The sequence below is a fragment of the Nyctereutes procyonoides genome, unplaced genomic scaffold (assembly GCF_905146905.1).
Source record: "Nyctereutes procyonoides isolate TBG_1078 unplaced genomic scaffold, NYPRO_anot_genome, whole genome shotgun sequence".
NCBI classification, from domain to species: domain Eukaryota; kingdom Metazoa; phylum Chordata; class Mammalia; order Carnivora; family Canidae; genus Nyctereutes; species Nyctereutes procyonoides.
The window spans coordinates 54,316,577-54,331,975 of NW_026575142.1; the positions used below are offsets into that span (position 1 = coordinate 54,316,577).

The following is a 15,399-nucleotide window of genomic DNA, read 5'->3' on the forward strand; positions in this document are numbered from 1 at the left end:
TTTATTTTTTTTTTAAGATTTTATTTATTTATTCATGAGAGACAGAGAGAGAGAGAGAGGCAGAGACACAGGCAGAGGGAGAAGCAGGCTCCATGCAGGGAGCCTGATGTGGGACTTGATCTCGGGTCTCCAGAACTCGATCCTGGGTCTCCAGGATCACACCCTGGGCTGAAGGTGGTGCTAAACCACTGAGCCACTCGGGCTGCCCTGGAATGCTTTAAATGACACCCTCAGTTATCTTTATAACTCCAGCATGTGACAAAAGTTGTTTCTTAGTCTCCTCCTTTAATAGTTAGGTAAATGGAAAGATCACATGTAAGGTCTCTTCCAGCACAATGACTTGTTCTTTTCCAATGCTTTAAAAGCTCACAGGGTGCATTTCTTAATTGAGAGTGGCCCCCATCCTTAAATCTCAATGATGGATTTTACCACAAGGTATTGTTTTAAGGAGGAAAGGGCAAAGGAAGAAGTGAAGGGACCCCTCAATTTAATGTCATTCTTGTTCAGAGAAACAGGAAAACCTATTATTTGTGCTGTCTTTGAGGAAGGGTTTATCCTTCTGTTTTATTATTCATAGAGAGAACTTTAGTTATCATTTTGTTCAGCTTCCTTATTTTGGAAAAAACGCTGTCACTGACTTTTGCTATACCTGTCACCGTGAAAGGCACTAGAGACCAGAGATAGGAGTAAAATATAGCCATTGCCCTTAAGAGCCTCAGAATAAAGCTCTGAGCATTATAAATCTCCAGATAATCTCACAAGCCACAGGAAATTGAAGAATACAGTTCATTCCTATGAAGAGAGGAGACGGGGAAAACCATCCCAACAAAGATACAGTTAATCTGAACCTTGATGGTTAATTAGAAATGTGTAGTCCTAGCTGGGGAAAACCATTCTCGCCAGAGGAGGTAACAGGGAAGGTAAGAGGTAAAAGAACTTGGAATCTCATGGTACCTAAACGATGTTCAGTCTTGCTGGACTACAGGGTGTGAATAAGGGCATGGGTAGGGGATGAGGCTGGAAAAGTAGTCAAAAGCTGGACTGAAAGGTTACATAAATTATGTTTTTAGGAATTTAGATTTTGCAGATTTTATATTAGAAACAACAGAGAACCTGTTGGGGTTTTCATTTTGGGGCCTAGTTTGTGGACTGGGTAGGTGGAGGATTGTGGAGGCCGCTATTGAGCAATGGTCAAATGAAGAGATGACAAGGTTTGATTTGAGGGTAATAGAAATGGAGTTTAAAGAGAAAGATTTGAGGGATATCTGGGTGGCTCAGTTGGTTGAGCGAACAACTCTTGTTTTCAGCTCAGGTCATGATCTCAGGGTCATGAGATTAAGCCCTGCATTGGGCTCCGTGTTTAGGGCAGAGTCTGCTTGGCACTCTCTCTCCCTGTGTACCTCCCCCCTGCTCTCTCTCTCTCTCTCCCAAATAAATAAATAAATCTTTCAGAAGAGATTTGAGATGTGTAGAGAGGTTCGGGGTCACAACCAGGTGAAGATCAGAGCCAGAGCTAGAAAAATATTCTAGAGTTCTCAACTATTGTTTATATGATCCACAGTGCTTTGCTATGAAAGGCAGTTCTCAGGCTGGTGTAGAGGTTTAAGATCCTGAATTAGGGTAATGATAGTATGAGATTATTCAGAGATTCTAGGCATAAAAAAAAAACACTACCTATAAATGAAGATTCAGGGAGTGTTGGATTATAGGTCTTAAATTAAAAGAGAGCCAGGTATTATATTTCTGCCTGGGACTTCAAGGTTTGGCAGGTAGTCCTAACTGAAATAAGGAAGTTTCATGATTTTCACACTCTGGTAATTTTGACAGTTGCACATCACTGGATGGGTGAAATGCTGTAAATATTAATGAACTGGAACTTCCCACTCAATCTGCATCCTGGGGCCCCTGTCCAGCGTCAGATTTGCCAGTTGTTGACTACTTCTTCTTTTTTTTTTTATTTATGATAGTCACAGAGAGAGAGAGAGAGAGTGAGAGAGAGAGAGGCAGAGACATAGGCAGACTCCATGCACTGGGAGCCCGACGTGGGATTCGATCCCGGGTCTCTAGGATCATGCCTTGGGCCAAAGGCAGGCACTAAACCGCTGCGCCACCCAGGGATCCCCTGTTGACTACTTCTTTATCACTTGATTTTGCTTCCTCTGGATTCTGTATAATTGGCTGAATGAATTAAATCTGGCCCTTCATGGCAATATGATTTGAAGTAATTAAGCTTAGCTTAAACCTCAATTCTTTCTTTCTTTTTTTTGTTTGTTATTTTTTAAAAACATTTTTATGGAAGTTAAATTTAGTTAAAATACAATGTATTATTATTAGTTTTAGGGGTAGAATTTAGTGAATCATTTAGTTGCATGTAATACCCAGGGCCCATTCCATCAAGTGTACTCCTTAATGCCCACCACCCATCCCCCATCCTCCCTCCCACCCACCTCCCCCACCCCGTAACCCACATTTTGTTCTCTGTAGTTAAGAATCTCTTACAGTTTGCTTCCCTCTCTGTTTTTATTTTTCCTTCCTTATCCTATGTTCATCTGTTTTGTTCCTTAAATTCTGCATGTGAGTGAAATCATATGGTATTTGTCTTTCCCTGACTTCTTTGGCTTAGTATAAAATCTTCTAGTTCCATCCAAGTTGTTGCAAATGGCAAGATTTCATTCTTTCTGATGACTGAGTAATATTCCATTATAAATATATACCACATCTGCTTTATTCATTCATCTGTTGATGGACATCTAGGCTCTTTCCATGGTTTGGCTATTTTCTATACTAGAAGGTACATCTATGTCAGTTGTGATCTTTAACATTTCATTTGGATTTGCCTTCTCTACCGAGCTTCTGCTTTCTTCCCATCTGTTATCATCTGCATTTAATTAACAATTGCTAACTCCTGTGTAGATTCTACATGAATTTGGGAGATGCAAATAGAGGCATACTTGAAAACTAAGACCATGATTTTGTGTATGATTCTTAATTCTTAGAAGTGAGTACATGAAAAGAGGTTATATAATAAAACCTATTCTGAGTAGATTTTTTTTTTCTTTTCAGTACTTTGGCTTGAGTGGATAAGAGTCCTAAAATGTTAGACCTATTAGATGAAGTCGTTAAGTGCAAATACTTTTATAGCTGTTAAATTGACACAAGAGGATGCAGCTGTCAGTGGCAGGACCAGACATCACATCTGCAACCACCTTCTCCAGTGGTTTTCCTACTGATTCTAACGGAATCTTGCCATCCCTTCCCTGTGCTGTCTTACTTTCTTTTCCTTCCTTTCTGTCTTGTGTGTGCATAACACATGTGTACACACCTGTGTGTGTGTCACATCTTCCACCTATACCTACCTGTTTCCAAGCATGTTAAAAGTGACCCATTTCCATACAAATTAAAATAATTCTTTCCTCTCAGTTTTGTCAGAATAGAATATATGGATTTTAATTCCTCAATTGAAGTTAGGATTATTGCTCTCTACAACACTTTTATATTACAAAATGCTGTTTGTTAAATATGGAACATATAACCAAGACTGAGATGCACTGAGTATTTTTTTTTAAGTGGATTCCACACCCAGCATGGAGCCCAATGCAGGGCTTGAACTTGGGATCTTGAGATCAAGACCTGAGCTGAGATCAGGAGTCAGTGCTTATTAACTGACGTGCCACCCACATGCCCCTACTGAGTATTTAAAGTTCACTTGGCAGGGGGAGAATGAGAGGATTTATTTGTTTAGGAAACAAACTGCATCTATAAATCACAATTATGATTTTATTCCAGCATTCTTTTTAAATAGTAAGCTCTAAACATGTCTGTGGTCTTCATTCCTAGTTAACAGTTTTGTATAAAAATTGGCTCTCCAGAACTATCACATTCTGGAGATTTAGGCTTCCCAATGACTTTTCTTGAAACCTGAATCCAGAAGACATATGGACTTGTAACCATCTCTGAGAGATCCAAATCCTATTTTTTGTTTGAACTGCTGTTTTAGAGGTTCTGTTTTAAAGGATCTGTTTCTCCCACCAAAATCATTCTCTTGTTTTTTTCCATCAAAAAGTATTGTGAGCTTCTGAGTGCAGAGTGAAGATTTACTCATGTTTGCTTCCTCAGTGAGGAGCATAGTGCCTGGACCACAGCAGGTGTTATTTAAATGTTTGTTGAATGCATGAATGCCCAAACTATGCTAGCTACAGTATTACAACATTTGGTTTTCTTAGAGGCTTGAGTATGAAGAAAACTGGCATCAGCCAGGAGGTGTCTATTGTGAATTGAAGCTGGGGAGTATTTTAAGTATTAGTGAAACTGAAAAATACATCCAATCATTTTAAAGTCATACCACCTCTAAGTGATTCCAGTGATATTTAGTGAGCTCTCCCCCAATTTTTTCTGTGTACTCCATATCTTTATTTGGGTATTTGTGGACATTAATCTCAGAGTGTATGTTTCCTTTGCAGAATCTTGAGAAAACATGCCTCTCTGTAGAGTGGCCCCAGTATGGTGAGGTGATTCAGGAGTGCAGAAAAAGCATGGGACTTTCCATTGTAGTGTCTGGGGATCAGATTCTAGTTCTGGCGCTTATTTTCTCTGTGATCTTAGGGAAGTGGTTTTACTACTCAGCCCCAGCTTTTTTTTTTTTTTTTTCTGTAAGATGTAACAATATCAAACTCTTTACATCACTATTGTGAGGATTAAATGATAGAAAAACGTACAGGGGCTTATAATGAGTATTCACTCACTATATTATAGTGATATATATATGATATATATAACACTCACTGTTATTTTTAGGAAACATCATTTCTTATTTTCTTTATTCATAGTGTTTTCTTTTCTTTTCTTTCCTTTTCTTTTCTTTTCTTTCTTTTCTTTTCTTTTCTTTCTTTTTTTTAGTGAACAACAGGACTGTGAAATTGCTCAGGAAATCCAGGAGAAGCTGGCTATTGAAGCAGAAAGACGACGCATTCAGGAGAAGAAGGATGAGGTACAACTTAGATAATGCCCCTCTACCCTAGCCCAGAGGAGGGACTGCTTTCAGTATTCATAGGCTCAGGTTAGGATTGCCAGGTGGGCAGCTGAGCTCTTGTCTTTGGGGTGCATAGTCTGAGTGTTGCCTTCCACAGACCACTGTTTATTGCCCCTTGATAACCTAATAAGTGAAATCTTAAAAGATAACAGTAATTGAACGTAACATGTGAATTAGTCTCCTAGGACTGCTTTAACAAATGACCCTAAAATTGTTGGCTTAAGACAGTGGGAATGCCAAAGATACAGATGCAGTGAAACGCCGGGACACCTGCACCCCGATGTTTCTAGCAGCAATGTCCACAATAGCCAAACTGTGGAAGGAGCCTCGGTGTCCATCCAAAGATGAATGGATAAAGAAGATGTGGTTTATGTATACAATGGGATATTACTCAGCCATTAGAAATGACAAATACCCGCCATTTGCTTCGACGTGGATGGAGCTGGAGGGTATTATGCTCAGTGAAATAAGTCAATCAGAGAAGGACAAACATTATATGGTCTCATTCATTTGGGGAATATAAATAATAATGAAAGGGAATAGAGGGGAAGGGAGAAGAAATGGGTGGGAAATGTCAGAAAGGGAGACAGAACATGAGAGACTCCTAACTCTGGGAAATAAACTAGGGGTGGTGGAAGGGGAGGAGGGTGGGAGATAGGGGTGACTGGGTGGCGGGCACTGAGGGGGGCACTTGGCGGGATGAGCACTGGGTGTTATTCTGTATGTTAGCAAATTGAACACCAATAAAAAATAAATTCATTATTAAAAAATAAATAAAATAAAAATTCAAAAAAAATTGCTATTGCTACTGGAAAAAGAAAAAAAAAAAAAGACAGTGGGAATGTATTCTCTCAGTTCTGAGGCCAGAAATCTGAACCAAAGTTTTTGTGGGGCTTTGCTGCCTCTGGAAAAGATGATGCTTTGCCCCTTCCAAGCTTCTAGTGGCTCCTGACAGTCTGGCATTCCTTGGCGTGTCACTGCGTCCCTACAGTCTCTGCCTCTATTGTCACATGGCCTTCTTCGCTGTATCTTTGTGTCCTCTTGTTTTCTTATAAGGAAACCACTGATTGGTTCTGGGACCCACCGTAGTCTAGCATGATCTTAACTAATGACATCTGTGAAGACCTTATTTTTGAATAAGGTCCTTTTCTGGGGTTCGTGGTAGAAATGAATTTTTAGGAGACACTCTTTGACCCAATACAGGCTGTATTCCTGCGATCTTGAGAGGGAAAGCACAGACCTGAGCGTAGGCTGAACGGGAGTCAGTACATGTCATTGTGGGAGGTCACAAGCTGCCGTTGCTTTCACTCTTCGTTGCTTCTGGCTTCACTCTTCTATGAGTTCTGCCTCAAAGAACTAATCTTTTGGATTCTGTGGATATTTTAAAATTGTATTGTTTTTAAAGCTGAAAATGACTAAAGGTATCAATAGTGGTTTGTTGGTAAGAAGACTTGAATTTGCAGTTAACTAACTTGAATTTGCCTTTGTGTTGGACTTTTAGCATATCTTACAAACAATTCCTTTTCATTGTGTATTGATTCTGCATCTGCCTTCTTTGAAACCAATTGTGCTGTTCTTGGTCACAGGTTAAGGTTATATTAAAGAAGATGAAAAAAAAAAGAAGAAGATGATTTATAATTTTAATAGTAGGATTGCCATAGATTTATTGTATGTATACTCAAATATATTTCTGGGTTAAAAGGGGCACTATTAACTGGGCCTGTCCTGAGTACCAGCACATGTGATCATCCTGTTAAATAGGTGGGATGAGGGCCATCAGTAAACTAGCCTGCATATACTGCTGCTCCCACAGAGCCATCCTTGTTCCTATAAGACGACTTGTACTATGCCAGGTGAGCATGAGACACCTGGTATGTGTGTATTTAGCTGTTTTTTTGTTTTGTTTTGTTTGTTTGTTTTTTAAGAAACAAACCTTGATTTTGTAATAATCAGAACTGCAAGTAAGAATTAAGAATTCCCTTTTATCCTTCCTGTTATCAACACAGGAACTCTTTCTTACTACAGGATGTGTTGCCTCTCTGTAGTTAATACTTTGCTTTTAGGGATGAAACTGGGAACTGAAAGGAGTGATTATATTTTCTAAACAGGAAAGCTTTTATTTTAAAAATAACAGAGTAATGAACTTGGCTTCTTATAAATGCTACTGGTGTCCTGTGATTTTTTTTTTCTCCCATTCAGGAAAAACAGGGGAGAATGAAAAACTAAAACACTTTATTTAGGCATGTAGAATCTAAACAGTGATCATACTAAATAGTCTCATGGTAATACTATATAAATGTAAGCAGTTTAGTGATTAATTCTTTTTCAGATGAAGAAATTAAAACTTGAAGAAGTCAGTGTCTGTTCCCCAGCTATAATAAGATGCCAGAGAAATGTCTCTATAGTTCAGGTCCTCTGACTGACCACTTCTGACACACATGACCTGTGATTCAATAAACATGTAACCTTTGGAGTCAGACTGCCCTGGGCTTGAATCTTAGCTTTTTAACTTTTGGCTGTGACTTTAGAATCTCACTTAACGGGATCCCTGGGTGGTGCAGTGGTTTGGCGCCTGCCTTTGGCCCAGGGCGCGATCCTGGAGACCCGGGATCGAATCCCACGTCAGGCTCCCGGTGCATGGAGCCTGTTTCTCCCTCTGCCTGTGTCTCTGCCTCTCTCTCTCTCTCTCTGTGTGACTATCATAAATAAATAAATAAATAATAATAATAATTAGAATCTCACTTAACCTTGTAGAACCCAGGTTCCAAATTGGAGATAGCATGATGATTGTACAAACCCTGGAGGGCTGAGTGAGATCATGTATGTAAGGCCTCTGAGACATATTAAGTGAATAATTTCTTTCTTTTTTACTTTCTTGCCAATTTTTTCCACATCCTTCTGCCCTTTATAACAGCTCTTGTTTCTCTTACATAGAGATGTATGCTAAATTAGAAAGGGAAAAAATAAACAGGCTTAAGTATATTCCAGTCTAGTGTGATCTGAGTAGTCTTCATGCATTTCCTTGCCTTGATAGGCCTCCCAGCTGACTTGCCCTCTACTGCTGTTTGACCTGGTGAAATGGCCCCATTCCCCAGTGCAGTGGAGAGAATTAAAGGAGAAATTCAGTAGGGGAGATTTAGTGAGACTAACCTTAAAAACTATGTTCAGACTCTGACTTTCCAGCTGATGCCTTAGATTAGAAGATGCCTACCATGCTGAGTTGTTCTCTTAACAAAAGATAGGACTCTCAGCTGACTGGTATGTTACTAATATTAAATGAACAAGATTTGTAATAGTAAAGCTTATCATTGAAGGATGTATAATAATGCATATTTATTTATTTTAGTCCTGCAGAGGAGACTGAGACTGAGATGAGATAATAGTGGGTTTTTTCCGGCCAACTCTTGAAAAAAAATGTTGCCTGTTACTCATGAACTACCCTAATTCTTTTTAAAATTTTTCTCCATGTATGCTCTTCTGTTTCCTTGTGGAGTCTGCTTAGCTAGTAAGTTCTTACTGAACAGCAGAGCTGTGGAAAATTCCTCTCTGGATTTTCACCCAGATCTCATTTTCAGAGATTTTTGGGGTCAATTCTCTTTAGTAGTTTATTACCCTTCAAACAACCAGATGTAGAATCCAAGGCCTCTTTTCTCTTGGGACAGAGTATTTTTCCTGCATAGCATTGTACATGAGAAGAAATACAATTCTGTGTGGGCGAATTAGCATTTCTAGCTTTGTTATGGTATAATTTTATTGTGCTTTTTAACACAGCACAGATGTAAGGCAACTAGCATTTCCAGGCAGAGAGGCAGATGTAGAAAAGTTTTTTTAAAAAAAGAAAGGAAGGAAAAAAAGAAAGGAAGAAAAGAAGGAAAGAAAGAAAAAGAAAGATCTTTAGTATTCTTACCAGCATTGTAACTTCCCCCTTCCTGCTTCTCCCTTACTTCCCCTTCTCTTTCTTCTTTCTTTTTTTCTCCCATCCTTCCTCCCTCTCATCCTTCTTTTCAGCTTTTCTCCTTAAAACAAAAACAAAAACAAAACAAAAAACATTTTTACGTCGTGTGACTATAGTAGTTCCATTTCTCTCTAGGCCTCTGTGGAAGCAGGGTTTTGTAGCCTTTGGGAATACTGGACTGTATGTGTTTGTAACTAAGAAAAGTGGACTAATTCCATTGGGATCATTCTCTTTGGTCACAGCATAAGCATTTGTCATTGTTGTTTCATAAAGCTAAGGAATGTGTTTAGTCGATTTAAGTAATTTTTGAATAAAACTCCTAAGCATATGTGTGTTTGTTTAAATATCTATAGATATACATATATGTTTCTTTTGAATCTACATCCAAATATATGTGAAATGTGCAACTATTTTAGGGCAAAACTTTTTTTTTTTTTTTTTTTTTTTTTTGCTTAAGGAAACATTAGCATGACCATATTATGAAAAGTCTGTGGCACTAGTCCAACAGTTTGAAGCCATTTATAATATGAACTGTTCAGGGATAAACTTAGTAACGAGTCTACATTAAAAATTAATCTAGTGTGAACCATGGTATTTTTTCATAACATTCTTAAAGTGATTAGAATTTCATATTCTAAAAGAATATTTATGTAAGTTGGTAATAATTAGAGCATACTTCAAATAGCAGTACATTTTAGCTACTAAAAAAATGCCTTATGTTTTGGTACTTTAAAAATAAGATTATGCATATATGGCCAGAAAGGGGGAGTGAGTAGAAGGTTGTTGATTGAGAAGATTCTTCTCTCTTCTTATCTTGGTTATAGTGATGTTTTTACATCCATAGAATTGGTACGTTGTTTTCCAGTCTTAAACCCCGCTGGAGAGTATACCTGTTCTGAGTTCCCTACTGAATTAGATGTTACTTGCTAGTTGATAAAGAAGTGTAGCAATCTAATGGAATGGGTTTCTTCTTTTCTCTTTCTGATAGTTATTTAATAATCACATTTTTAGATTTCCTTGATTATTTTTATGCCAAAGATTTCCTAATTTTGAAACCTACTACCATTGAGGAATAGAAGTGGAAACTTTCAGGGGAGAAGTAACCTAATATAAAATCATATAAACAAAAAAAAATAGCCTAAGGAACCCAACATATTAGTTTAGTAATTTTTTTTTAAAGATTTATTTATTTGAGAGAGAGACAGACACAGAGTATGAGCAGGGGGTGGGGGTGGGGAGGCAGAGGGAAGAGACAGTGAATCCCAAGCAGACTCCCCCTGAGCATACGGCCTGGTATGCAGGGCTCAATCCTATAAGCCTGAGATCATGACCAGCTGAAATCAAGAGTTGGGCACTCATCCCACTGAGCCACCCAGGCACCTCAATGGTTTAGTAATTTGTCATCTACTTGGGAATGATGTGTTAGGCTCTTCTGGGCTCCACTATGCCTTGTTTGTGATAATGCCTTTCTTAGAGCACTCACTTTTGCATATCTTAAATTATACTAATCATTTTGCTTCTAAAACTTAATAGGTAAGAACCTTGAGGATATTGACCACATATCCTGTTTCTCTACAGGTCTGTAGGAGAATGTTTGGTCCATTGAAGGCAATTAGTAAGACTATGTTTTCATTAAAATGACTTGTTTTATCATCTAGAGATCCTTAACTGTGTTCTGTCTTATGTTCATAGTTTAAAATTTTCAAGATTTGGATACCATAGTGAGTTTTCATTCCAATAAATGTATTTACTAGAAAGTCTTCTAATTACAGTTTTTTGTTTTGTTTTTTCACATGAGCCCAAAGTAAGCCTACCTGATTAGTATGATTAATTAAAAAAATAATTTAAAATGACTTCAGAAGAGCTTATGAGTTCTTTTAGGTTTGTTTTCTCAAGTTATTTTTTATGAAACAGTAATTCCATTAGGTTTATACCTTTTATGTAAAAAGCCTTTTACTCAAAACAAATTTGAATATTTTTAGGTTATAGGAAGATGACAGGTTTCTTTTATCAAGTTTTAAAATAATCTATTGTGCATTTCAAAGAGTTAGATGTAATGCAGGCTTTCCATTGAATGCTTTGTGTTTCTTGGAGAACCTTTAGAGACCAGCATTCTCAGGAATAGAGCTTTGGAAATGCTGTTCTAGACTAACCTTTACAGGAAGAAAGCTAAGGACCAAGGAGCTTGTTTATGACTAAGCTGCACGCAGCAGCATTGTGACTAACTGAAATCTTCAGTTTGTTTCAGGGGAAGTTTTTTCTACTGAAATCACCTCCCTGCAGGCAGTGCACAGTGATGTTGAAAAGTAGGGAGGGGCCCGCCCTTGGACTAAACCACAGCTCTAAGTCAATCACTGGTCTGTGAAGTCTATCCTTTCCCTCCTCAAGCCAGCAGCCTTTCCTCTCACCAAGTGGAAGCTTACTCAAAAAGGAGCTGAGAGCTTAAAAGAGCAACAGGTTTGGGTGCTAAGGAGCATAACTGTTTCTCTCTTTGATGAAAAGCACTTTCTTTGGCTAATGCACGGTAAACAAGTGGCATCATCCTTGTTTCTTTCCTCCTTGTTCTTCACACTGAGAACACAGCTTATTACTGTATATTCATCAGGATAAAGTTCAGTAGCAGGAAAGCAATTATAAGGTCTCTAAAGCATAGTTTCGTTAAATCATTTATGCTGGCAGTTGGACCTGGTAATTTTCCTGTTTATTTTTACTCAGTTACAGCAAGGGAAATTTCTTGTTTCCTCTAAAGCAAACCGTTTGTAGTGTCAGGTGCTCAGTAAACATGATAGCTCAGGAAAGTTTTGCATTTTCTTCCTATTCGGCACTAAGAAGTATAGAGATTTGGGAAACTTTATTATAATAATAATAGCTTTGGGAGAACAGTTATCTGTCCTACTTGTCTCTCTTGAACTGATTGGTATATTACTTTATAAGATATCAAATACGTTGAACCTGGTACAGGGGTTCTATGTAGTAACAGATTTATTAAAATGATATATTAGGAAATTAAGACATTGGACTTTAAGATTGACTAGTAATGTGTCTGTATAGATATATGTATGTATAGAATATGTAGATACAGGTATGTATATATATCTATAGGTATGTATGTGTGTGTATATACATATATAGAGAGTGAAGATTGGGTAGTTAAGTAGCAGAGAGGTATGTACACCTTTCACAAAATTTTATGAAACACTTGCAGCATAGAAATCAGTTAGAGATAGTAGGTTATTAGTATATTCATAAGCTTGAATTTAGATATTCATTTAATAAAAAGGCAGATTTGTAAGGCCATTTTGATGATCATTGAAAGCTAAGTGTGTGGATGATCATTGCTGATTTACCTAGCTGCAGCATCCTTCATGTTTCTGCACTGACATGAAAGAAATTGATTCATTCAGATGAATTTTTTTGAAGTTTGCCTTCTAGTCTTCATATAGTCTTCATTTTGACTTATTTGGAAAATTGCAAAAGGGAGAGTAGTAATGAATTCTTGCTTCAAAATTTATATCAACATTTAAACACTTCTTGTCTTATATAAGTACTTAGTGTAAATAGAAAGTAAGCACCTTAAACTACCTATGATTATTATCATTTTTCACCAGTGAATGCTATTGTATATTTGTGTGATAGTTAAGAATCTGGTGAACCTAGGGACCTTCTTTCCAAAAGAATGTACATGGAACAAAGTTTATGTGGGGTTTTGTTGGGCTTTCATAGAAATGAGCTTCAGTTTCAGAACACTGTCACTGGCTAGCTCAAAACCTTTAGTAACCCTTCATCTCTTAAACTGTAGACTCCAGACTTCTTGAGATTTTGTGTTAAGGACTGCCTGTGATCCAGTGTCAGAGTGTTTTTCCAGCCTCATCTTTCTCTTTAACACCGTATCTCCTGTGTTCTAATGCACTGTTGGTTGTCACCCAGTTAAAACATTCATATTTTTTCTGAGGTTGTTCTCCCTCCTTACTTTGCCTATTGGAATCCAGTTCTTTATTCAAAACCTAATGCAAATGCAAAGACTTGCCATAATTAACTTCAGCAGAAATGAGATTTGCCTCTTTTATACTCACATTGACATTTTTACCCTCTTATTAAGGGATTTGTGATTTAATTGTATTGTAGTTATTTGCATATACCTTTGTTTTCTTACAATGATGGTAATCTCTTGGGAGGCAGGATCAGAATGTTATTCATCACCCAGTAACTGCTAAAAACTTGCCTGAAAATGAAGCAAAGGGTAGACAGAATACTGTTTTTTCTTTTTCAGTGAAGACAGTCTAATGAAAAGCTAAATCAGAATCAGCTGAAGAATTATAAAGCTTTAAAATTAAATTATACATATGATTTATAAATTTTCATAGATTATTGCTCTCTTCTCCATGCAGACTTACTGAATCATAATCTGGAAAAAGGGCCCACAAATAAGTATTTTTAAAAATCTGTTGTGTAACCAGCTTTAGGAATACTAGATTTGTATGACTCCAGATTGAGTTAGACATAAATTTTGATTTTTTTTAAACCTTTCTTGTTCATCTGGATCATACACTGCTCCTGTTGAGCAGTTATCTATGGTGTTTGAATGGCATGAGCTCAATGCCAGGAAGTCTGGAAAGCTATGGACAGAACCCACAAAAGCTTGGCAACGGAATGTCAGACCACTGACTTAGAGGGCTACTGGATGGAATCTGTTTCATTATAAAAGGTTTCATTCTCTGGTAATATTGATTAGTGTTCTGTCTGTTTTTACAGGACATAGCTCGCCTTTTGCAAGAAAAGGAGTTACAGGAAGAGAAAAAGCGAAAGAAACACTTTCCAGAGTCTTCTGGATCCAGTGCTTATGGAGATAGTTACTATTATGAAAATGGAGGTAACAATGGCTACATTATGACTTACTCTGTCTTTAGACTCAACCATAAGACACCCCTTTAAATTTGTAAAGTGACCTCAGGGCCCATAAGGATTTGTGGCCAAATTCTCTCTGAATCTATTGAATTCATCAGTTCCTTAGTTGAATATCAGAGCCATTTTTATGGCTATTAAAACAATTGTGGTTTTGTAAGATTTGACATGCATTCTGTTATGCTATAACCACTTGGAATGCTGTACTACATTCTAAACACATAAACTGGGCTGTAAAAAGTGGGGGTGTGTCTCTGGGCTTGATCTTTCTCAAGGAGTCTGGACAGAATGTCTGAAGCAGCAAAGTGCCATGAATGATGAAGATGGTACACCATACATCAGTTGGGTAATAAAACTTTTTCCCATACCTCTTGTATTTCAAAAATAGGCCAATAACTATGTGTGTTGACGACAAAATTAAATTCTAAGATTCTTCTTTCATTATTTACCCTTGATACTTTCTTGCTATTTGATTGCCATATAGAAAAATTCCTGAGGGAGAAGTCCCTTCTGAATTTCTCTACTCTAGTGCTTGCTTTTGCAGTGTGGTGACAGCAATGGTATTGTGGTGGCAATTGTGGTACTGGTGATTCTTTATCTTTAAAGTGTGTTGGGAAATGAGTATTTGCAAATATTGTTCTGCCTTTTTAAGAGATCTGTCAAAGGAGAGGTATTCCCTATAATTCTAATGTCAGTATTTATTGTAGTTCAGCTTGGAGACCAAGCTTAGGGTAGCAAGTAACACCTAAAGCAGTTCCTAGAAAGTAATAATATCAAGGTCAATGATCCCAAAGGCCCTTGTGAGCTAATTATCAATTATTTCTGTATAATTTCATAGTAAAAGGTAAATAGGTATTTATCTTTGATGAGCAGAATGCAAGCTATGCATACATAGATGCTAGGATTATTACAGTTGAGTACAATCTTGCCCAGTCACGCTCTAAATTTATTGTTCTCAGTAGAGCTCCTTTCTATTGCATAGTAAGCGGGTTGATTCCCTATGGTTTGATGTGCTCTTCTTCCATATGTAAAATGCTCGGCCCTTTTTTGATAGTCACTTTCTATATGCTGATTTTTCTAATGAAATTGTGTATTACATCTTTTAAAAAGAAAAAAAATATCGCCATATATTTCTGTGCTAGAGACCAGAAGGTCAAGAGTTTATTCTCCAGTTTTAATTAAAAGCTTAGAAATGTGCTCTGGTGTTTTCCATTTGTTTTTATATTTATTTCTGCTCTGGAATAGTTTTCACTAAAAATAAAAGTAACGATTTAAAACTATTAAGTCTATAAAAACATTAGGATGGCAAGTAATTAAGTATACTAAAGTATTAATTTTGGCCTTCCTCTATTAAAACCTTAGACTAATTTCAGTCGGGACTGAAATCTGGTGGTTTTAACCAGAGTGCTGTCATCCCTCTAGGACAGGAGACTATGTTAAGAATTTAGTAGTTTTTCAAGGACACCTTAAAGTAAAAACAAAAACAAAAACGTGATGTCATGATCTCCTGAGC

General features: G+C 37.3%; 1 protein-coding gene across 2 annotated transcripts in view; it reads left to right on the forward strand.

Moving 5' to 3' along the window:
• CCDC50 (coiled-coil domain containing 50) overlaps positions 1 to 15,399 on the forward strand; it is an 83,431-nt gene that overhangs the window by 40,692 nt on the left and 27,340 nt on the right. For both annotated transcript variants that reach the window (XM_055307912.1, XM_055307913.1), the window contains exons 4-5: positions 4,897 to 4,987; positions 13,737 to 13,854. In XM_055307912.1, coding sequence (XP_055163887.1) covers positions 4,897 to 4,987; positions 13,737 to 13,854 — 209 coding nt within the window. The remainder of the gene's footprint in view (positions 1 to 4,896; positions 4,988 to 13,736; positions 13,855 to 15,399) is intronic.